This window comes from Erythrolamprus reginae, chromosome 2 (assembly GCF_031021105.1).
Source record: "Erythrolamprus reginae isolate rEryReg1 chromosome 2, rEryReg1.hap1, whole genome shotgun sequence".
Lineage (NCBI taxonomy): Eukaryota > Metazoa > Chordata > Lepidosauria > Squamata > Dipsadidae > Erythrolamprus > Erythrolamprus reginae.
Window position 1 is genome coordinate 240628154 of NC_091951.1, and position 23665 is coordinate 240651818.

The following is a 23665-nucleotide window of genomic DNA, read 5'->3' on the forward strand; positions in this document are numbered from 1 at the left end:
GATAATATAAAGCAGGTAAAGCAGGTAGTGTGTTACAATTAGGCAAGGGTACTCGTAAGAATGTGCTGGAAGATGTGAAACAATCTGTGTATGTTAACATTTAGACTTATATACTTTCATAGTGCTTTACAGCCCTCTGTAAGATGTTTACAGAGAGTAAGCATATTTCCCCCAACAATCTGAGTCCTCATTTTACCAACCTTGGAAGGCAGAGTCCACCTTGAGCCTACTGAGATTCGATCTGCCAAGCTGCTGGCAGCTGGTGATCAGCAAAAGTAGTTTGCAGTACTTTACAGCAGTACTAAGGCTCATCGTTGTATAGACAACTTCAGAAAACATTGCTGCAGCACTGCTGAGATTTTATAAGTGATTTTCCCTTCTATTGCTCCATTTTGTAGGATCATTAGATCAATGTTTCTCAATTTAGCAAGTTGACAGTGAGTAGACTTCAATGAGCCACAGTGGCGCAGTGGTTAGAGTGCAGTACTGCAGGCTACTTCTGCTGACTGCTGGCTGCCTGCAATTTGGCAGTTCAAATCTCAATAGGCTCAAGGTTGACTCAGCCTTTCATCCTCCCGAAGTGGGTAAATTGAGGACCCAGATTGTTGGGGGGCAATATGTTGACTATGTAAACCACTTAGAGAGTGCTATAAAGCTCTGTAAAGTGGTATATAGGTCTAAGGGCTCTTGCCATTCCCAGAATTCCCTGGCCAACATGGCTGGCTGGGAAATTCAGAGAATTGAAGTCCACTCATAGTTTCCCCAGTTGCAATGTATGGCTGTGAAAGTTGAGAAAGGCTGAGTACCAAAGAATTGAGGCCTTTGAACTATGGTGCTGGAGAAGACTCCTTTGAGTCCCTTGGACTGCAAGATGATCAAACCAGTCAGTCCTAAAGGAGATCAACCTTGAGCCTTCTTTAGAAGGCCAGATTCTGAAGATGAAATTCAAATACTTTGGCCACTTAAATAGAAGGAAGGACTCATTGGCGAAGAGCCTAATGCTGGGAAAAATTGAGGGCAAAAGAAGAAGGGGGCGTCAGAGAATGAGGGGACTGGATGGAGTTACTGAAGTGGCGTAAGCTTAAATGGATTCCAGGAGATTATAGAGGATAGGAGGGCCTGGAGGAATGTTGTCTATGGGGTCACGATGGGTCAGATATGAATTCACAACTAACAACATCATCTTAAAGTTGGTAACTGAGAAACACTACATTAAATTGAAGCTTACGTGAGAGCGAAAGAGTTGACTTGGGAAGATACAATTGCTTTTATATTATTTTCCTCTCCACGGAAAATTAAAGTGCAGTATTGTTGTTCAACTTTCAGGTCTCTCTACAAACACTCAACAAAGCCATTGCGGGGTTTGTAGTAATGTCCGAAGAAATGGAGAGAGTGTACCACAGCTTTCTTAACAATCAGGTTCCAGGCCTCTGGGCCAACGCCGCATATCCATCTCTGAAACCTTTGGGGGCCTGGGTGAAAGACCTTGTGCTCAGGACAAGCTTCATAGATGTAAGTAAAAATACTACTCGTAAGTAGAAATACTACTCGCACTGTACTAGTAGTCTATAATTTAAGTTATGTTTCACCTGTAAGGAATTTTAGGAAAGTTAAAAAAGGATGTAACCAAAATTCATTCTTTAGCTTTTCTGTCCCCCTCCAACAAAAAATAACTGACAGCATTAGTGACCTAGTTATTATGAGTGGACTTCAGCTTCCAGAATTCCTATGGCTTGCTTACGGGACCGCCTTCTGCCGCATGAGTCCCAGCGACCGGTTAGGTCCCACAGAGTTGGCCTTCTCCAGGTTCCGTCAACTAGACAATGTCGCTTGGCGGGACCTAGGGGAAGAGCCTTCTCTGTGGGGGCTCCAGCCGGAGATTTGTACCTCCCTCACCCTCCTTGCCTTCTGCAAGAGTCTGAAGACTCACTTGTGTTGATAGGCCTGGGGACATTAGACACCAGCCCCTGCCAATGAATGAATGTATATCTTGCTTGATAGAATGAAAGTGACTGCCTTTTTAATTAAACTAGGGTTTTAAATTGTTAGCTTTTTAGTGTAATATTGGATTTAGGATATTTGTATTGTTTTCCATATGTTGTAAGTCGCCCCAAGTCCCTGGAGAAGGGCGGCATATAAATCCAATTAATAAATAAATAATAAATTAAATTAAATTCTGGGAATTGAAGTCCACTCATATTAAAATAGCTATGGTTGAGAAATACTGCATGACATCATGGATTATTTTGGCGCAAAAGATAAAATGTGAGGTAAATTCATGTAAACACAGGCCAACGAGCACCTGTGAAATGTGTATACAAACCAGAATGCATTAGCATACCAAACTGCAATTTGCAACTCAAAAATGTGCACAGGAAAAACATATCTGAAAGAATATGCATATTAATTATGTATGTCAGGAGGGAAAAAAATCATACAATCCCTGGAAGAAAAATTAGTTCAGGGAATAGTAACAATTTCAGACAGATGAAACTGTTCAAATCGTTAAAAATGAAGGTCAGAGGCACCATTATGAGTAAACAAGCGGGGGCAAGAAACACTTCAAGGGGTGGAGGATTACAAACTATGCCAAATGCTTGCCTTTCCATTTATTACAAGTTGGCTTCTCTCTTGTTTAAATTAATATGCCAAATATGACTTGCAGCAAATAAACTAATGAGAAAACGCTTGGCAGAATGAAGGTAATATTCCCTATTCTTGGCATGGAGAAGGAAGAGTAATGGCATTATTGCTTTCCCTAAATGGTTTAGCTGATTATTTGCAAAAGGGATACAGTTTTGTCATCAAAAATTAACAGTGGGATTTTATGTACCTTCGTAAGTCCACAAAGCATGTTTGTTGTTACGGCTTGACAATATATTGCCCTGAGATGTTGGACTTACCGCTTCTCTAAGATAATTAGGCTGTATGATTATGATATTTGAAATAATATGCTGCTGGTGTGCTGAATATACAAACTGAGTGCATCAGCATTTACCGTATTTTTCAGAGTATAAGATGCACCTTTTTTCTCCCTAAAAGAATCTGATAATTTGGGTGCATCTTATACTCTGAATGTAGGTTTGTTTGTTTGTTTGTTTTACCCCCCAGCTTAACTAGCTGCTAATGATATTTCCAGCTCTTGCATTGTTTCTCTCTGTGAAGAATGTTTTCCAAGCTTTGTCTTCGCAGGGTTTTTTTATTGCTCTAACTTGCTCCGAATAAGTTTCTTTCCAGCCCTAACCAAGTGCTAACAATGTTACCAGCTCTTACCAGCTTGCAAGCACTTTCATTGTTACTATCTCCAAATAAAGTTTTTTTAAAAAGCCCTAACCAGGGGATAAAATAATGTGCTGGCTAAGAACGCTAGCCAGATTATTTTCCCTGTTTTCCTCCCCAAAAACTAAGGTGTGTCTTATACTCCGAAAAATATGGTATGCAGATACTCTGATCTGGAGACTCTCGACCATACATCAAATCCATTCTTTTCTCTTTAACTTAAAACATGGTGCAAAATACTTGTGGTTGTTTTGACTAAGTTCCAATCTTAAACCCCATCATGTAATCAGGAAGATTGGGAATAAAGTAAAGAGTTGGTCTATTTCACTCTGCTACCTTCCCACTAAGCACCCAAAATGGTTATGTGCAAAAACTAAGGCAGATGCTTAGAGTGGCTCCTCACCTCCTCCAGCTTCTGATCTGTGTGAGAGAAGCTCTGAGCTTCATTCTGTCTGCAAGAACTTCAAATAATGTCATCCTGCAGCACCAAAGATTTCTTGGATTAGGACCAAAAGGAACGAAGCCATATCCATTTAGGTGGAGAAGTAAAACCCTGGCAAACCCAGTTCAGTTGTCCCTCTCTGGAAATAAAATAACAGCAATGCATTGTTTAATAAGTTAAATGGAATGTTGGATTATATGCCTAACGTATATCAACTGTGGTGTGTTTTTTCTCCCCCAGTTCTGGCTCAAACGAGGTGAACCTAAATCATTTTGGATTTCTGGTTTCTTTTTCCCGCAAGGATTTTTGACCGGTAAACATTCATAAATGTCTCTGCCTCTGATGTCACCTGTCTATGTTCTAAATGGTAACACACCCACAAAAGGGTTGGAAAACCAGTTGATCAGCTAGTTGTTTCGCTTTTGGTTTCAGATGCTCAGAATAGCTTGTCAGGCCACTTTATTGTTTGCTGATTGATTGGGATCAGATCACAGGGCATTGTTTCCCTTTCCCAATTCCCTTCAAAGTTCAACCATTTTTAAATTGACTGCAGAATTCTCTTCACAAATGCTGCTGGCTTTTAAAACCCAAGAGAATGTAAGGGGAACCAATCATTCTTCTTCCACCAGCTGATCAGTGAGAAAAAGTCAGTGTGGGTCCTGAAGCCTCCCCCAAACCCCTTTGTGGTGGAATCTGTGCAAAAAGGAAATAAAGTTGTTATTAAAAGGGAGAAGCTATAAAGCCACTGAATTAGTATCCTGAAAGCATGTTGCTCCATTGAGCCCATGAGAGGATAACATGCCAATAAATTTGGAGCCAACAGTTTTTCTAAATAATTCTGGCTCCATGTTGCTACTGTAACTGGAGTGAAGAAGAGCAGGGGGGAGAAGTGCAAATAGTGTACAGAGGGTATTGTTGAAATCCTGGGTTGTATAGCTTTGTTGGCTGGGGAATTCTGGGAGTTCAAGTCCACCAGGCTTAAAGTTGCCAAGGTTGGAGAGCCCTTGTATAGCTTATTTCATTTCAAAAGAGTATCCAGAAAAGAAGGCATCTGAAGCAGCATTTTTATCAAATGCTGTTTTAAGCAGTGGATGATATAGAGCAGACCATCCTTTTCCTCTTCTCAATTTTGAAAATAAATTCACAGTTTGCTAATATAAACATGCAGTGCTTATTATATTAATCTTGCACATCAATTCCAGTTAACTGTGTTTCTGTGATTCTAAGACAGTGATGGAGAACCTATGGCACAGGTGCCACAGGTGGCACGTAGAGCCATATCTGCCGGCACACAAGCTGTTGCCTAGTTCAGCTCCAGCACGCATGTGCACACCTGCCAGCTGATTTTTGGCTTGCATGGAGGCTCTGGGAGGGCATTTTCGACTTCCAGAGGACCTCCAGGGAGATGGGGGAGGGTGATTTTGCCCTCCCCAGGCTCCCGTGAAGCCTCTGGAACCTTGCGAGGATGAAAAACGGGCCTATTGGGTCCACCAGAAGTTGGGAAACAGGCTGTTTCTGGCCTAAAAAGGTCCTCCAGGGGGCAGGGGAGGCAATTTTTACCCTCCCCAGGCATTGAATTATGGGTGTGGGTGCTCGCGCAGGCACAATAGTGTGTGCACACATGCTTTTGGCACCTGAAGGAAAAGAGGTTCACCATCACTGTTCTAAGATCTTGTAGCTAAACATCCTAAACCCCAATATGTACTTATAATCAGTATCCGGTTCCTACCCGGTATTTACCTGTAGTAAAATGGGAACTGTGCACACAGCTTCGGGTATCCTGCGTGCACATGTGTGCATCCCAGCACAATTTTGCTTCTGCGCATGCGCAGGAAGAAAAATCATGTGATGGAACGCACACGTGCATGAGATTTCAGTGGTGATTTTTGCTTCTGCGCATGCGCGGAAGCAAAAAATTGCCAAAATCTCATGCATGTGTGTGTCCCTCGCGAGATTTGCTTTCTGCTCATGCACAGAAGCTAAATCTTGCTGGCACGCATGTGTGCACACACTGGAAATCCAAAGCTGCTCGCACAGAGCACCAGTAGCAGTGGGAGCAACAACCCCTGCCTGCTTATAATGTATTGCCTGCTCTAAGACAGAAGTCGAGAACAGTGTTTTCCAACCAGTGTGCCGCGGCACACTAGTGTGCCGCGAGACATGGTCAGGTGTGCCGCGAGATGGCTCCTGCAAGTGGGAGCTCCAGGGCTGAGGCTTCAGCCCTGGAGCTCCCACTTGCAGAAGCCGGCTGCCGGCGAAGGAGTCTCGCTCGAGCCTCAGAAAGGAGGCGGATTCAGGCAAAGAGCCTTCCTGAGGTGCTTTTTTTGGGCTCCGCCCCTCCGGCTGCCGGCGAAGGAGTCTCGCTTGAGCCTCAGAAAGGAGGCAAATTCAGGCAAAGAGCCCGGCGCAACGGGCGCAGCGTTGGAAAGCGAGCGGGCGGTGGGGGCGCTTCGCTTCTGCCTTCCTGAGGTGCTTTTTTTGGGCTCCGCGTCCGGCGAGTTTGTGCCTTGCCTTGCCTACGTAATGCGGCTGGAGAGATGCTAATTCCCATCCAAATCAGTCCGTCTTTTCCCTCAGGACTGGGTGGGCGTTTTGTCCCTGGCACCACGTCAGCAGCATCAGAAGGACAACAGAAAGGCAGCTCCCCCGTTTCCTCCTGGTGGCTGCAGCGGCGCTGGCGATCCGTCTGCTAGCCACTCCGAGCGCTATGGGAACGCCCACCCCTCTCCCGTCCAGGGCTGTCAGTAAAGGGGCTGTTTCCTAGAGAGAAAAAGAGAGATAGCAAGAGAGACAGGGAGAGGAAAGGAGAGAGAGAAATGAGAACAAAAAGGGGAGAAAAAAAGGAGAAATGAGAAAATGATTGAGGCAGAGAATGAGAGGAGAGAGAAACAAAAGAGAGAGGGTGGGTGATCTTGAAGCATATTGTAAAAAGCACCCAAATAATAAGAAATCCCCCCCAGCCCACACCTGTTTTTGAAAAGAATAAAAGAGGAAAAAACCCCAGCCCTCAACTGGTTTTGGAAATTGTTCGAGTGTGTATACACACACATGCATAAAGGGGGGAGAGAGACAAGGGTGGAAAAAGAGGAGAAGTGAGAGGGAGAAGGAGAAGGAATGAGGGGAAAAGGGAAGAAGAGAGAGAAATGAGAAACATGAGAGAGAAAAGGGGGAAAGACAGGAGAAGTACCCAGAAATGAGACAGTGGTATAAATTTGAAGAGGGATGATTGATGATTGACTGTATTTATAAGGGGATGTTACATAGGATTGTATATATGAAGGGGTTATGTATGTATGTATGTATGTATGTATGTATGTATGTATGTATGTATGTATTTATTTATTTATTAAATTTGTGTCATTTTGGTTGGTGGTGTGCCCCAGGATTTTGTAAATGTAAAAAATGTGCCGCGGCTCAAAAAAGGTTGAAAATCACTGGTCTAGAATAAGTGAAAGGCATTTCAAGTGGATTGGAAAATATATTTGTTAATTGCACACACTGTAATACAATAGAAATCATGCATTGCCTGACTTTCAAAAGAGAGGTCCTTAAGCCCTCTCATAATTTACTAGAAAGTTTTATTCCTTTATGTTATTATTTTGAACTAACAAAAGTAATAAAAATAATAAATAAACTGCCAATATGGTACTCGCAAGTAAACCAATACATTAAAGCCATAATAACTGTTCAAAATAATATGGTTCCTATTTTCTATGTTTTAAAAAGATGACTTGGAACAGTGGGACAGTATAATAAAGCTGTGCTGTATTAAAAGGTTTTTACGATATTGAAGATTAAATTATGAGCTGGACTTTGCCAAGAGAGGTTGTAAATATAGAACATATTCCTGAGTTTGTGTGAGGGCAAATTGAATTCCAATCACGGTGCATTGTTAATGGTTCTTTGATGACTGGTTATTTGTTCTTAAAAAGAGAACCAGGCCCATTTTTTTATTTCTCAGGAACTCTTCAGAATCATGCTCGAAAATATAATTTACCAATTGATGAGCTTAGCTTTAGTTACAACGTCATTCCTGTCTACAGAGACCAAATGCAAGTAGCAGAAGCTGCGAAAGTGTGCTACTTTGGCAATGAATTACCAATGGATGAAAAGGTATTTATAAATCTATAACTGCAATGATTATCCAGCCACAAAGAAGGACAATCTTGAATTTACGTGAAGTATCTTTATATAAAACCATCATGTTTATCTTGTACTGTGGTTGACTTCTGAGACTATTAAAAAAATGTTTTGCTGTACAGTGGTACCTCTACCTAAGAATGCCTCTACTTACGAACTTTTCTAGATAACAACTGGGCGTTCAAGATTTTTTTGCCTCTTCTCAAGAACCATTTTCCACTTACAAACCTGTTGTGGTTAGCTCTGCCCCAGCTCCTGCCCCAAGGACTGTGGATGTGGGGGAGACATCCACATGCTGCAGGCCTGTTTTGCCCCCGGTGGAATCTGCTGACGAAGGCTCCTCTGACCAAGAAGACATGAGTGACCGGGAGAAGGAGAGTGTGGCAGACAGCTCAGAAGGAGATCAATTATCTAGCTCCTCCTTGGATTCAGAACAAGAGTTAATGATACAACCACGCATGCGGAGAGCGATGCATAGGCAACAACAACTGAGATATTATTATCAAAGAAAATGAGGCCACCTGTGGTTGGGTGGGGCTGTGGTAATTAGTGAGGCTGCTATAAAGAGCAGCCTGTGGGTTTGGCCATTGTGGAGGATTATCTGATCGTTGTGTTTCGTGACTGCTTTACTGACTTTGACTTTTTGTGTGCTGATTTTTCCCCGCTTTGAAACTAAACCAGAGCAAAGTGTGTTTCACTTTGTGAAAGAAGAAGGACTGTGAATTGCCTCACAGCTGCAAGCTAAGTATCACAGAACTGATAAGGGACTTGTACAAATTACCAGTTTGGTTGGAGACGAGTGCTCTTTGCTATACCAAAAGAGGGCTTAGTTTAAGTGAATTTTCATTATAAAGAACTTTGTTTTGAATTTTCAAACGTGTGTGTGTCTGAAATTTGTACCTGTGAATTTTTGGGAGGAGTCTACCAGAGAGCCCGACAGAATACAAACCCGAGCCTCCGAAACTGTAACTGGAAAATGCAGGGAGAAGCCTCTATGGGGCCTCTCTAGGAATATCCTGGGAGGAAACAGGGACGGAAAAGGCAGGGAGAAGCCTCCATGGGGCCTCTCTAGGAATCTCCTGGGAGGAAACAGGGCCTCCACCCTCCCTGCAGTTTCCCCAATCGCACACATTATTTGCTTTTACATTGATTTCTATGGGAAAAATTGCTTCTTCTTACAAACTTTTCTACTTAAGAACCTGGTCACAGAACGAATTAAGTTCATAAGTACAGGTACCACTGTATTTCAAGAATATGTACCTGAGTAAGGTAGGAACTTAATAGCGCTAATGAATGATTAGCTCAGCTTTGACTCCCACCTTCCTTTTTTTTTTCAGTTGCCTTCTCCTGAGGACGGGGTCCTGGTTCATGGCATGTTTATGGATGCCAGTCGTTGGGATGATGACGATATGGTTATAGAAGACGCGTTACCTCGACAAATGAACCCAATGCTTCCAGTAATTCATTTTGAGCCCCATCAAAATTATGAGCCCCATCAATCACTGTATCATGCGCCCCTCTACAAAACTGGCGCCAGGGCAGGAACTCTGTCCACCACGGGTAATTATTTTTTTAATATCAACTTGGCAAATATACATGAATGACAGTCTAGCAAATGACTTTTATTCAACCCTCAAATAACAGTAATCTTCCAAGTGATACTTCAGAGGGAGTTCCTCCATCTAACTCAAGGGAGCAAGAGATTGCAAAGAAACCAATGATTTAGGCTTGATAAGAACAGCTTGATAAAAGGCCAGAGGCCTGAAAGTAAAGTCCTATCATGACATTATTATGTTTTAAAAAATGCAGGGAAGTCATCTATATTACTAAAGTTCCACTCTTAAAATTTTCCACATCGAAATGGTGTAGTTGGAGTAGGTCCTGCTTCTGAACCAGATACTAAGAGTAGCTAAATCCTTCCTAAAAAGCAAGTACATTTCCTTTTTTTTATCTGGTAGCTGGTACAAAAAGTGCAGAATCAAGTTCTTTAATAATTATCAGATAGTAATTCCTTTTCCTTAAAACGAACGGACATTTTGTTGTAAGAGATCTTCCTCTGCACATGTAGCTCACAGAATAAGAGTGCAGATTGCCTTCTTGTTTTTATCGGTGAACTTGCTTCTGGGAATGTAACAAGTGGGGGTATTGCCAGGTGAGTCAATGCAATATTTCAGTTTCCTGACAATAGTATTAAAGATACTTCCCTAGAATTATGAATGAGAAAGTGGAAATGAAAAACTCCAGGTAATTTGAATAGGGCGAAGGTAAGTAGTGATATGTGGAGGCATTCCACTCCATTGAAGCTGGACAGTATAAAAGGATTTATTTATTTATTTTTATTTATTCATTTGTCCAATACACAAATACATAGGAAGAAAAATAGACATGTAGTAATATATATAAGGGTAAAGTGAACTTAGAGGACAGGATATATGAAAGAAAGAAAATATATATGATAAGTGAGAGAAAGGAAAGACAATTGGACAGGGGACGAAAGACACACCAGTGCACTTATGTACGCCCCTTACTAGCCTCTTAGGAAACTGAAGAGGTCAACCGTGGAGAGTCTAAGGGAGAAATGTTGGGGGTTAGGGGTTGACACAATTGAGTCCGGTAATGAGTTCCACGCTTCGATAACTCGATTGTTGAAATCATATTTTTTACAGTCAAGTTTGGAGCGGTTCGTATTAAGTTTGAATCTGTTGCGTGCTCTTTTGTTGTTGCGGTTGAAGCTGAAGTAGTCATTGACCGGTAGGACATTGCAGCATATGATCTTGTGGGCAATACTCAAATCGTGTTTTAGGTGCCGTAGTTCTAGGCTTTCTAGGCCCAGGATTGTTAGTCTATTTTCGTAGGATATTCTGTTTTGAGTGGAGGAGTGAAGGGCTCTTCTGGTGAAATATCTTTGGACATTTTCAAGGGTGTTGATGTCTGAGATGTGGTATGGGTTCCAGACAGATGAGCAGTAGTCTAGGATGGGTCTGGCAAAAGTTTTGTAGGCTCTTGTGAGTAGTGTGAGATTGCCTGAGCAGAAGTGACATCTGTTGCTAACTTCTGCTTCAGCTCAGCTCAAAAGATGTGAGTAGTGCAGATGATGAACCATCAGAGATTGATTAGTTGATTAGTTGATTGTTTTGCTGTTTTCCATATGCTTTCTACCTTTATTATACTACTGGTAGTGTAAATGTAGAAATCGTTCATAGGGCTAATATAGTGATGGTGAACCTTTTTCAGCTCAGGTGAGCCAAAATGATGCTCACACATGTGATAACGTGCAATAGTGTGCCCACACCCATAATGCCCTCCCCCATGCAGGCCAATCGGAAGTTTGGAAATGAAACTGAAGTGGAGCTGCTCAATCATAAGAATAGTTGCACCCAGGCCTCCCACACCTCGGCCTATTTCTTCGGCAGCCATCAGGGCTTTTCTGAAGGCCTCTGTACCCAATAATAGAGCTGCAGATTAATCTGGAGCTCTGTTTATCAGCTGCAGAAGCCTTCAGGAAAGCCTTGCCGGTTGCAGAAGAAATGGGCCAAGGTGTGCAAGGCCTGGGTGCAACTGTCCAAAGCTGAAGAAGTTCCTGAAGACCTCTGAAAGTGAAAAGGAGGCTGGGGTGACTTCCAGTGAGCCCATTGGGTCATTTTTGCCATCCCCTGGCTTCAGGGGGCTTTCCTGAACCCTAGGGAGAGCGAAACGGCCAAAAAGAAGGTAGAAAATCAGCTTGCCAATGGGCACATGCGCACTGGTGCTGACATAGGGCAATGCCTTGCATGTGGTCAGATATGGTTCAGTGTGCCACCTGTGGCACACATGCCATAGATTGGTCATCACTGGGTTAGTATGTGAACTAAAAGCATTCTTAGATGAAATTATCAGATGATTTTACAACATTGATGGTTATTTATGTTCAGCTCAACAGACTCAAGTTCTGACTGTGATGTTGCACCTTTCAGCTGAATTCCCTATCAGTGATGAAGAAAAAACAAATTTAGCAGGATTTTAACTAATAAATACATTCCTCTAAATGGCTCGGTTGTTTTAAACTTCTTTAGTTAAAACTCTGTCTTCCAACTCATAATTTTCTCACGTAGCATGTTCATTTTCACCTGTTTCCACAAGGATTCATTGTCACATCTGATCCAGACTAGGATTTTTATGCAGCCCCAGGGATGAACTGTAGTGCAACTGGTCACCATCCATTACTACAGAAACAGAGGCTTAGAAATAATGTCATTCTAACTGTGTAGTTGATTTAAAATAATTTGCTAAACCCTTGTGCATATTTTTGTATAGTTTGCACTAAATGTATCCATTGTCACCAAGAGAAAATAATATAAAGAAATGGTTTGATCTCATGGTCTATAGCAGAGCCACCAGATTTGAATTTTGTTTGCTGCCACCAGATTAGAATTTTTCTTTAATTTTTTCGAACCAGAAGACCAGAAATCTTCATTTTAAATTTTTGTTTTATGGAATGGTTTTTATTTCCTAGAATGGCAGAAGCATGATTTTCAAGTATTACGGTTTAGTGTGTTTGTGTGCCATGTTTAAGCACACGGCAAGCCTTTTTATTGCGATTCACCATAATCAATGCAAGTATCTGAGGAATAATGTCATTTTAACCAAAATATACGGTATATGCAGGTCTCCAATCCGTTGTGCCTGCATTTTGAAACTACATCAGTACATTAAGGTTCACTCTGCCAAAAGAGTAGAGAGTTTTGCTAATAGAGTTTTCCTCCTTCCAGAAAAGCTAGCCTCTTCCACAGCTGTACAGAAGTTGACCCAATTCATTGTATCCTAGGCCTCCTATGGGCTGCATGCAAACCCCAAAACTTCCAAGGCAGTCTGCCTGGATGACTTTCTCTACCCCTAGTTCCTGCTGTCACCTTCACATGCCCTTCTGTCAGCAGTCATCAGATCAGCAGGGGAACTCAGGCAAGCGTGAGACTGCAGTGAGGAAGAAAATATTAGGAGCTCCTTCTTTATAGTAGTTCTCTCCTCCTAATAAGATGAAAAAGAGGTTTTCTATTCATGTCTGCACACTCTTGCCAACAGGCATGCCAGCAGCTTAGCATTGGCAGCATACCGATGCCCAAAGGTTGTCCACCTCTCTCAACCAAATATATTAAGCACGTTCTACTGTTTTCTTTCTTCTATATCTTATTCTGGATTTTGTATGAATTGGGGAGGGGGCGACAGTTTGGGAACATGGGGAGTTTGAGACACTAACCATTTTCTTTTTTGTAATTAGGTCATTCTACCAATTTTGTGGTTACCGTCTTACTTCCTTCAAACAGATCAAGCGACTATTGGATATCCAAAGGATCTGCATTACTTTGCCAGCTAAATGAATGATCAGCAGGGTAGGGTTTCTGTCTTCTAGCAAGACCTTGGCATCATGCTGAGACTCTATTCCAGGTGGGGAGTTGTAACACTCCATCACTGTCATGCCTATGGAAATAGATTCCTGTATAAACACATTGTCAGAAGGCCATACTTCTCTTCAGTTTCATTTTTTAAAGTGCATTACATTTTATCAGCACATTGGAATCAATATTCACTTTTCATTTTTCTCAATTCTTTTCAATGTATTCTCTTGCAGATCACATGGATTTTTGCATCAGTAATACAGGTGTTTTTAAAAAGGTCTACAAAATCGTATTGTGAATCTTATCATTTTAGTCCTTATATTTCATTTTCTTTGTAAATGTGATTTGATTATAAAAGAAGATACTTTTAAAAAAAAACCAATGGTTCTGGCCGATTCTTTTTTATCTATAAAATACTGTAAGTCCTTCCTCAGTTTCTCTCAAACCTTCCATATGAAATAATTATTGGGGAAAGATATCATCACAACATTCTGGCAGCTTGCAAGCAGTTGGAAATTTTTTACATTATGTACTTCCAAGAGTTGATGGGTACAAATTGTGATCTTGGGTGGATTTAATGTATGATGTGATTATTTGCATTTGGCAGATCATTATCTATTTCAATCCTGATATCTTAGAATCAACAATTCCTTTATTCATTACCCGTGGTGCCTAGATTAACAACTTTCTGTGATTTTACAGGCTTCTTAAGACTCTTGAATGTTTTTATTCTATAAGAAAAAACCCCCTCTGTAATTGTTTTCCATAGAACCGTGGTTCTCAACCTGGGGGTCGGGACCCCCTTGGGGGTCGAATGACTGTTTCACAGGGGTCGCCTAAGACCATGGGAAAAGACAAATTTCCCATGGTGTTAAGAACTAAAGCTTCTATTCTTGTGCCTTGGAACCTATTTTTACAATCCAACCAATGAGGCGTTTACAGTGGGGGCGTCCCTCTGACCTTCCTGCCAATCAGCTTCAATCTCTGTTGGGAGAATTGGCGCTAGACTTATGGTTGGGGGTCACCACAACTCGAGGAACTGTATTAAGGGGTCGCGGCATTAGAAAGATTGAGAACCACTGCCGTAGAAGGTAAAAACTACAAGGAGTCATGACCAGGTTTTAATGTGCAGTTAGGTGTGAAGGGAATGTATTCCATTCAAAAACAATATACAGTGTTCCCTCGATTTTCACGGGGGATGCGTTCCGAGACCACCCACGAAAGTCGAATGTCCGCGAAGTAGAGATGCGGAAGTAAATACACTATTTTTGGCTATGAACAGTATCACAAGCCTTCCCTTAACACCTTAAACCCCTAAACTGCAATTTCTCATTCCCTTAGCAACCATTTAGATTATTACTCACCATGTTTATTTATTAAAGTTTATTTTTAAAAAAAATTATTAAAGGCGGATGAAAGTTTGGCAATGACGTATGATGTCATCGGGCGGGAAAAACCGTGGTATAGGGGGAAAAACAGCAAAGTATTTTTTAATTAATACTTTTGAAAAACCGTGGTATAGCCGTTTCGCGAAGTTCGAACCCACAAAAACCGAGGGACCACTGTAGTGCAGAAAAACTGAGCCTTGCTTTGATGTGCATTAATTTTGCTCATCTCACTGTATCTCCAATTTCTATCAATAGTTGTCAGTAATAAATGAAACATGTGCTGCATTCCATGCACATTTGGGGTTGTGGTATATATTAATTGTAAGAAAATTAAAATCAATAAGGTTGGTGCAACTTAAGGACATTGTAGATGTTCAGACATAAATTCAAAGACAATAAGTGTGCAGCTGCAGCACTGAAGTTAGGGAAGGGGCGTAATTTATGAAATAAAAAAACAGAATATTCAACAATGAAAACATTTTCAACTTATTAGAAAAAAGTATTGCATTGACTTCACATTGTTATCAAGTGGAAAATGTTTTAGATTATCACAGTGATAGTAAAAGCTAAAACTTGCCATTTATTTGGCAAACAGCAACAGCAACTAACAGCATCATTCAATACATTACTGGAAGATGAACTCTGTGTTAAACAACAATGTCAAACAAAAATATTGAAAACGATACATTTAGCAAAGATCATGTTTCTAGGAAGAATTTACCAATGCAGCAACATGTTCACTAGTGTTTCCTAGTAGCACATATAAGTTCTATTTACTCAGTAAAGTGTATGCTGTGTATCTGATTTCTTCTCTAATATTATTGGTGATTATGATCACAAGTATAGGGAGAAGACACTATTTGAAACAAATAACAAATAACGAGCCAATTCTGTATCTAGAATATCTAACACTGGGGAGACAATTAGAATTTGAAACACATGCCGACTTCTTGTTTTAATACTGAATTCAGCACAGAAAGTCTTCTTTCCATTTGAAATCTCATTGTTCTTCAAAACTAATGGCATCACTTCGAAATTTCCAATTACACTGGGGCATTCTTTTATTCGTTTTGGAGGGGCTTATGTAAAATCTTTTGTAACAGCTTCAATAAAATTTGGAGCGGACATGAGAATTGTAAGTGTGCAGATGATGGCAAAAAGTGAAAATGCCACAAGGCATAATCTGTCTATGACAGCAGCTGCAAACTTCCATTCACTGCAGACCTCTTCCCCTTCATCCTGTTTCCGGAAACGGGCTGCAATGAACTGAACTTCCTCCAGGATTTTCACAATCACTGGGATAGTGTCCATTAAAACTTTCCTCTGAATGCTGTCGTTATCTTCAGGCGGAGAGCTCTGGTCTTTTCCGCCCTTGGTGTCAGTTTCATTGATCTGTGGGCAGCAGGGGTTTTCAATGGCATGGTAGCTGTAGATCATGTTGCCATTGCTAGAATGGTGTCCTGGTAAGATGTTCATTTCGACGCTGCTGACACTGGACTGGTGCCTCGAGTGGCCGTATCTGCAAGAGAGAGGCCTGATGTTCTCCCCTGGTTTTTTCATTCTGAGAAACCAAGCGCACCAGTTCAGCAAGACGATGCGGACCTGAAAAAAGACAGAAACGCTCAGTGCCCTTCATGGAGGTCTTGTGAATGACTGCACAAGAGAGAACAATGCGGTTCACAAAGTATATTACCGTTCGCTAAATTGGTATATGAAGCATAACCGCTCATTACAAAGATCTTGGACAAAATCATTTTTCAATTATCTGCTTCCTCCAGCTCTTCCTCTAGCCTTAAGCTCTTCATCTGGGAGGAAAAATGCTTCCCAGGTATTTTCACAAAATCGCTTTTTCATTCTTGCCGCAGAAACAGATTCTTTCTTAAAGATACCTATAATCCTTCATAATAAGGCTTACAGGTAGCTTTAGGAAGAATGTGATTGCTCCGAAGAAATTAACATTTGCCAAGAATCCAATCACTGGAAAGTTGCATTTATTGAAGTAAAAGAAATTTAATTTGATTGAAAGTGATTGCTAAGCCTGCTAAATGTAATGAAAGGGAAAAGGCCAACTGCTATTTTGACACCACCGGTCTAAACTTTTTCATTTATTTTTCTGATTGTTTCTTATTTTAGTACTAATTGTGGGGCAGAAAAATCCCTAAGAACTTTAAGCCAGCTTCAGACCTCAGAAGGTTATCAGAGTTGCCCCCACCCTCCTAGCCTTTCGTAAGCTCCTTAAAACCTACCTCTGTCGTCAGACATGGGGGAATTGACATGTTCCCTCCCCCTAGGCTTATAAAATTTATGCATGGTACGCTGGTATGTATGATTGGTTTTAATTTGTGGTGTTTTTTAAATTAACTTAAATATTAGATTTGTTTTACATTGTATTGTTATTGTTGTGAGCCGCCCCAAGTCTGCGGAGAGGGGCGGCATACAAATCTGATTAAACTAAACTAAATTAAACTCCTGTAAAGGTAGAGCTCGACTTATGACCACAATTGGACAAAAAAAATGATTGCTATGTAATGAGTCACTGTATGATCAAACTCACTTTTATGACCATTTTATTTATTTATTATTATTAATTGGGCTTCTGTGCCTCCCTTCTCCGAAGACTCGTTTTATTGTGGCCATTAAGCACATCATACACTTGTAATGCAAACGCAGCGCACCCCATTGACTTTACTTGTTGGGAGATGGTGGGGAAGGTCAGAAATAGCAGTCGCATGACCACAGGATACTTGACCGATCATAAATGTGAGCTGGTTCCAAGTGCCAAAATCATAATTACGTGACTGTGGGGTTAGTGTAACCGTCACAACTTTGAGGACGGGTCATAAGTCATTTCGATGCCGTCGTAACTCTGAATTGTAGTTTAAACAATGGTTGTAAGCTGAGGATTACTTGTATTTGTTTAGTGAAAAATACTCAGCAAAGTATCTAATTCAAAGTCTGTTTTAACTGGGGATTTAGCTTTTAGATAAACTAATATCTCTGCTACTGAGAATACTCCAAACAGAACTTGAACTTTATGAAAATATCTGCAGGATGGAATACAATTGTACAGCTAAAGAACATGTCTTGGAGCTATTACTCGGATTCCTGCAACAAGCAGATCTCACATTATGTAGTAGAAATGTAAAGGAATAAGACTAACATTTCTGTCATGCAATGTTTTATTATACCACAATGTTTAGCTCCCGAGACACCAATGGAGACTTTTTAATAAGTACAGGAAGAAATAATACACTCCTGATGATGAATATTTAATGTTTAAGAATTACATTTTAGAGTGTTTACATGTGGAGGGAATTTTACAGTGGAGGAGGGGCAAAAGTACAATACCATACAGGATGATGTATTATTCCAAAAAGGTATACAGTAGTCCCTCGCTATACCGCGCTTCACCTACTGCGGCTTCACTTCATCGCGGGTTTCTGAGGAAGTCGATCGGCAGATTTAAACAGCCCGTCGAACTCGATTGGCAGGTTTTTTAAAAATATATATATATATCTAAAATTGTAAATACTGTATTTAAATACTGTATCTAAAATAAATACTGTGTGGGAAGGGTTTATAAACACTTAAAACAATGAAAACTTACCAAACAATTACAATATAAATACTTAAATAAGTACTATCAGTCGATAAATTCCCCATCGCGGATTTCATCTATCGCGGCCAGGTCTGGAACGTAACACCAGCGATAGGTGAGGGACTACTGTATATGAGAAAGCGGGGGGGGGGGCACCCAGAACCTTCGGAGGGTGCTACTGATGATTGTGAAATGTCAAGACTAACGAAAAACATTTATTTTTACTGCTATAAGTTGACCGTAGCTGATTCTAGGCAGAGTCAGGTCTGGTTATTACACGGCAGAAATGCTAGTCTTATTCCTTTACATTTCTACTACACAAATGGAATTCATTGGGATATTTAAAACTGTACATTAAAAAGTCAAGAAAACATTTCAAAAGAAGGTAACGGACAAATGGATGAAAAAAGCCCTACATTAGAACACCCACGTTGTGACAAAGTTGAACTGAACTCAGAGGTACATGCTTTTAGAAGAATAGAAGCAATAGCTTGTAGTTAGGTGGCTGTTTTTAAAGAAATGGGCCAAAGTTCAGATGCAACTAAAACTTATGCTGGTAAATCTGATGTTTTACTAATTGCAAAGTGGGATTTTTATTGAAAACGATTTTGGGGGGACTGAACTTTTGATATAGATGCTTCTGTAAATGGAAAGTAACTGCAAAAGGGTCCACAGGATTATAAACTTAAGAACCGAAAAAGTGATGAACTAGAATCTCAGAGGTCCAAATGGGAGATTCCATAGAAGGTCATGGAGAAGAACAGATGGTAGATGCAGCAGCGCCAAGTAAAATAACAGGGAAGAAAAGGCATCAGAAGCTGGAGAAGTACTATCATTGAATAGAAAATGAATATGGACAAAAAGAGGTATGAAATAAAATGAAGCAGGGAGGACAATGTTTTAATAGAAGATAGGTTAAATTGAAACATAGAAGTGTGTGTGTGTGTGTGTGTGTGACATATTTTTGCTGATAGTGAAAAGGAAGGGATAGTGAAAAGGAAGGGAGACTACTATAGATCTATTTCAAGCTATTTAGCTCTCATCAGATAGCCATACCCCTACCGGGATTTGAAGCTGTTGAGTCTGCCTGTAAGGCAATAGCTTTAACCTCTAGACAGGTTAAGACTACTGCCTTACAGGCAAACTTCTTAGCTTCAAATCCCAGTAAGGGTATGGCTAGCTGATGAGAACAAAATAGCTTGAAATACAGTAGATCTATACTAGTCTCCCTTTTCATTATCAGAAAAAATATGTTACACGTATAGAATATAGTTTGTTGGCTATAAAGACAGTATGCTCCCTCCCATATTTGGGTATAACAGAGTGATTTGACAGAAAAAAGGATGGATGGATGGAGGGAGGGAGGGAGAGAGAGATAGAAGAAAGAAAAAATAAAAAGCTGAGAAGTACCAAGGCCAGAAGGAGGAAGTAGACTGGATGAGGAAAATAAAGATCAAAGTAGATCCTAGGGTGGTAGTAACACTGGACATCTAAACAGAAACTGACTCCAACAGATCCCAGGAAGAGCATCAGTGCTTTATGTTCAAAGGAGTGCAATACTAGGAACAGCTAAGATACTGTACAAACCCTCAAACTCCAGGCCTCTGGTAGAGGACCCACGACTGAAGAGGATGCAAACGACCCATAAGGGTGAATAAGACGTCTGTGTTTGTGTGTGAGAGAGAGCCTGATCTGTAATCTTGTTTTTGTTTAATTTTAAATTCACTTTTCTTTGTTTTTCTTTTTCTTTATACTAAAAGAAATAAAAACACCTTTTTGGAAAAATAACTAAAAAAAAGATGAAAGGTCTCCTGCTTGGTCAGTCATAAACCCTGCAGGCTCAACATAAATCAATGTGAGGGGAGGAAGTAAGAATTAGTATCCTATCCTTAAAATCACCTGTTCTTTCTGGCATCCTCTAAGTCAGGGATAGGCAAAGTTGGCTCTTTTATGACTTGTGGACTTGAACTCCCAGAATTCCTGAGCCAATCATGCTAGCTCAGGAATTATGGGAGTTGAAGTCCATATGTCATAGAAGAGCCAACTGCCTACCCCTGCTCTAAGTAATGAACTATAAAAGTTACTGCTGTTTGTCCGGGCTGATTTGTAGGGGTTACTTACCCACTGGGGCATCTTTCCTGCTTGAGGGTCATGATGATGAAATTGAAGCACCAAGACTGTTACTACTACAGATAAACCAACAATGACCATGATGCTTGCAAAATACTGAGCTGCAGATTTAAAAGGGAAACAAGAATAAACAGTTACTGTTTTCCAATTGCCAGAGTAACTGACCACAGGTTTACTTTATAACTTTCAAGCCCTACAAAATGATTTTAATAATATATAATTCTACATTGCAAATGATGCAAAATACATCTGGTTAAAGTATACTAAAGAAAAAAAATGAAACAACTGCATAATTCTAACCCTATTAAATGTATTTATCATTCAATTTAATTCCGCACTTCCTGTTTACATCACTTTTTTTTTGTTCTAGAATGCTGATGACAAAGAGAAAGGAGGTAATGTTATTAGATCACGTATCAGCAACTTTTCTTTTTTAGATGCTCAAGACAATAATCCTTAGCAGCTGCAAATGCTATGCATGGTGCAGCTAGAAATGTTTTTTATGGATGAGCAGGCAGTATGATAGCAAAATCTTTATTAAGTCAACAGAGTGGTTGGAAGATTTTGTGGAAGGCTTCAGTTTAACTCCCCAACAGGCAAGATAATTAAACTCGGGAGCTTCAGCTTGAGGCCTGTGCTCAGAGAGCATCTAAAGTAAGCCAGAAATGTTTAAGAAAAAATAATTACCTAATATTTAACATCTAATTCCACCTCATGTTGGAATCCTGAACAAATATTTGAGTCATGCTAGAGGAATATAGTGTAGATATAATTATACCACCGATGTGCTTCTTACTCGTTTATCAAGTTGCTAGGCTACCCAAATCCAAAATGGCTGTAGGCAACTTCACACTGTTTGTTTGTTTAATTTATGTAGCGCTCCTCACCCCCCTTTACACGTTTGTGACTGGGCAGCTCACACAGTTAAATAACAAAACAATTAAAAAAACAAAAAAGCAATGCAAAGCCAATTAAAACAGTTAAAACTATAAAAATTCATGGGAGAGTACAATCTATACAATTGCTATCAATATAGCCAACTCACAGGCTCCGTACCACCACTGGGTCCCCAGGCACAATGACATTAATGGAAAACAACATGGTTTTAAAACAGCAAGCCACCAAAATAATCTCTTTACATTCTCCCCAGACTACGAGGTCTAATTGCATCCAATAATTGTTTTATGTTCTTCCACTGTGTTCCCCCAACAGATCACAAGCAAAGATTTGGTCTGGCTCAGCCAACTTTTTCTTTTCTTGGGGCTATCTGAGAAGACACCCATTTACAGAAATGCCATTTGACTGAATTTTGGGGCTTCAGCAACCTCTCATGAGGCTGAACCTTCATATTCACCTCTGGATATTAGCTATGCTAATTAGAGCTGATAACGAGGTGAGAAGCAACAGAGGATCCCTGTGGTAGAGTCAGTTGCTGTGAGTAAAATGGTGGTGTACTTTATGACAGAGTTGGATTCATACAGCAGCATGAAAGATTTCACAGAGACTCTGAGAAAGCACTTGGTTTCATTTGGATACCCCCAAGCAAACATCTGGTTTCTTGAATTTCTTTCTAGGCTGAAGATTGCACGTATATCACAGAACAGGTCAACCGCAAATGCTGAAGGAAAGAAAGGATAATAGCAATAGCCCTTAGACTTTTATGCTACTTCATAGTTCGTCCCAGCCCTCTGTAAGTAGTTTACAGAGTCAGCCTATTGCCCCCAACAATCTGGGTCCTCATTTTATCCACTTTACCCAAGGATGGAAAGCTGAATCAACCTTGAGCCAGTGAGACCTGAACTGCCAAACTGCTGGCCGAAGTAGCCTGCAATTCTGCATTCTAACCACTGGGCCACTGCATTCTAACTAACCACTGGGCCACTGCATTCTAACCACTGGTCCATTGGAAGAAAATCAGAAGAAGGTGGAATGTGTGCTAGAGGACCCCATCCAGAAGAATTGAGAAGGAAGACTTGAAGAGCAGGCTAAATGGTAAAAAGACTGGACAATGGGGAAAAGGAGCTATGTTGGAAGGATAGTTCAGGAGATGAACAATAGGACAAAATGTAAGGGGCGTGCATAAGTGCACCATTGTGCCTACTGTCTCTATCATAGTGCCCTATTATCCAAATTTACCTGTACCTACTTCGCTTTTGTTTATGTTTATACCAATACCTGCTATCCTGTACATGTTTTGACAAATAAATAAATAAACACAAATAAATAAAATATAAGGCTTCTGCATGCATGATCAAGAAGCATCAGAAAAAAGAAGTTATTTTCTCTTTCCCCCCCCCCCAATCTTTTTTTAACTTAGAAAAGATCAGGAGCAGAATCCCAAAAATAAAGCAAAGGGAAGGACTCAGCAAAGTCCAGGGATTAATTTTAGAAAGGTAGTGAAAAAGAGGGGGATGGAAACGGTTAAGAAATGCAATGAACACTCTGTAAGTACATTTATATTACGATGCAATTACGATGTAAGAGGAAGATCTGTTCATATGGTTGCTAGGAAGCAACAATAACTTGATGATATACAATCAATCAATCACTCAATCATAATTGAAAGAAGACCACTGCCTATTGGAAAGATAAGCACACAACAATGACTTTGTCAAATCACTTTAGTTGGGGGAAGGTGTGTGTTTGTGTGTGTCTGTGTGCGTGTGTGTATGCTCCTGTCTTTTCCCCATCCTCTGGATTGTCCTAGCAAACTTCCTTTCTCAAAACATTGACCAACCTGCTTCCCACTTCAGATTGCAAAAACTCATACAATACTTTATTATTTATTTATTTATTTATTTATTTATTTATTTATTTATTTATTTGGTTAGTTGGTTAGTTAGTTAGTTAGTTAGTTAGTTAGTTAGTTAGTTAGTTAGTTAGTTAGTTAGTTAGTCCAATATACAATGAGAGTTTTAGTGGGTGTATATATATATATATATACACACATAGTAAAATACATGATAAAGGTTATAGAGGAGATACTCATAGTAAAATATATTTTTGAAAGAATAGAAAAGAAGATATAGTAATAGAACATATCAATGAAAGAATAGAAGAAGAGATATAGGAGTAGAAGAAAGGTATAGGAGATATAGGAGAGCAATAGGACAGGGGACTCTAATGCACTTGTATTTTCCCCTTAATAACCTCTTAGGAATCTGGATAGGTCAACCATGGATAATCCAAGGGTAAAGTGTTGGGGATTTGGGGATGACACTATGGAGTCCGGTAATGAGTTCCACGCTTCGACAACTCGGTTACTGAAGTCATATTTTTTACAGTCAAGTTTGGAGCAGTTAATATTAAGTTTAAA

General features: G+C 40.2%; 2 protein-coding genes across 4 annotated transcripts in view; one reads left to right on the forward strand and one right to left on the reverse strand.

Annotated features, from left to right (window-relative positions):
* The window catches only part of DNAH6 (dynein axonemal heavy chain 6), a 223660-nt gene extending 210049 nt beyond the window's left edge, over nucleotides 1–13611 (forward strand). For 2 of the 3 annotated variants that reach the window (XR_011558276.1, XM_070742321.1), the window contains 5 exons: nucleotides 1327–1512; nucleotides 3962–4034; nucleotides 7683–7834; nucleotides 9199–9421; nucleotides 13116–13611. Coding sequence is in view for 2 of the 3 variants with exons in the window: in XM_070742321.1 (XP_070598422.1) it covers nucleotides 1327–1512; nucleotides 3962–4034; nucleotides 7683–7834; nucleotides 9199–9421; nucleotides 13116–13219 (738 nt within the window). In the remaining variant the exon portion in view is untranslated. The remainder of the gene's footprint in view (nucleotides 1–1326; nucleotides 1513–3961; nucleotides 4035–7682; nucleotides 7835–9198; nucleotides 9422–13115) is intronic. The other variant, XM_070742322.1, reaches the window with a different exon arrangement.
* A 1899-nt stretch (nucleotides 13612–15510) lies between these two features.
* Nucleotides 15511–23665, reverse strand: part of LOC139162211 (neuronal acetylcholine receptor subunit alpha-7-like) — a 125203-nt gene continuing 117048 nt past the window's right edge. Inside the window, exons 9-10 of the mRNA XM_070742324.1 lie at nucleotides 20341–20450; nucleotides 15511–16223 (exon numbers count right to left, since the gene is read on the reverse strand). Coding sequence (XP_070598425.1) covers nucleotides 15702–16223; nucleotides 20341–20450 — 632 coding nt within the window. The 3' untranslated portion in view covers nucleotides 15511–15701. The remainder of the gene's footprint in view (nucleotides 16224–20340; nucleotides 20451–23665) is intronic.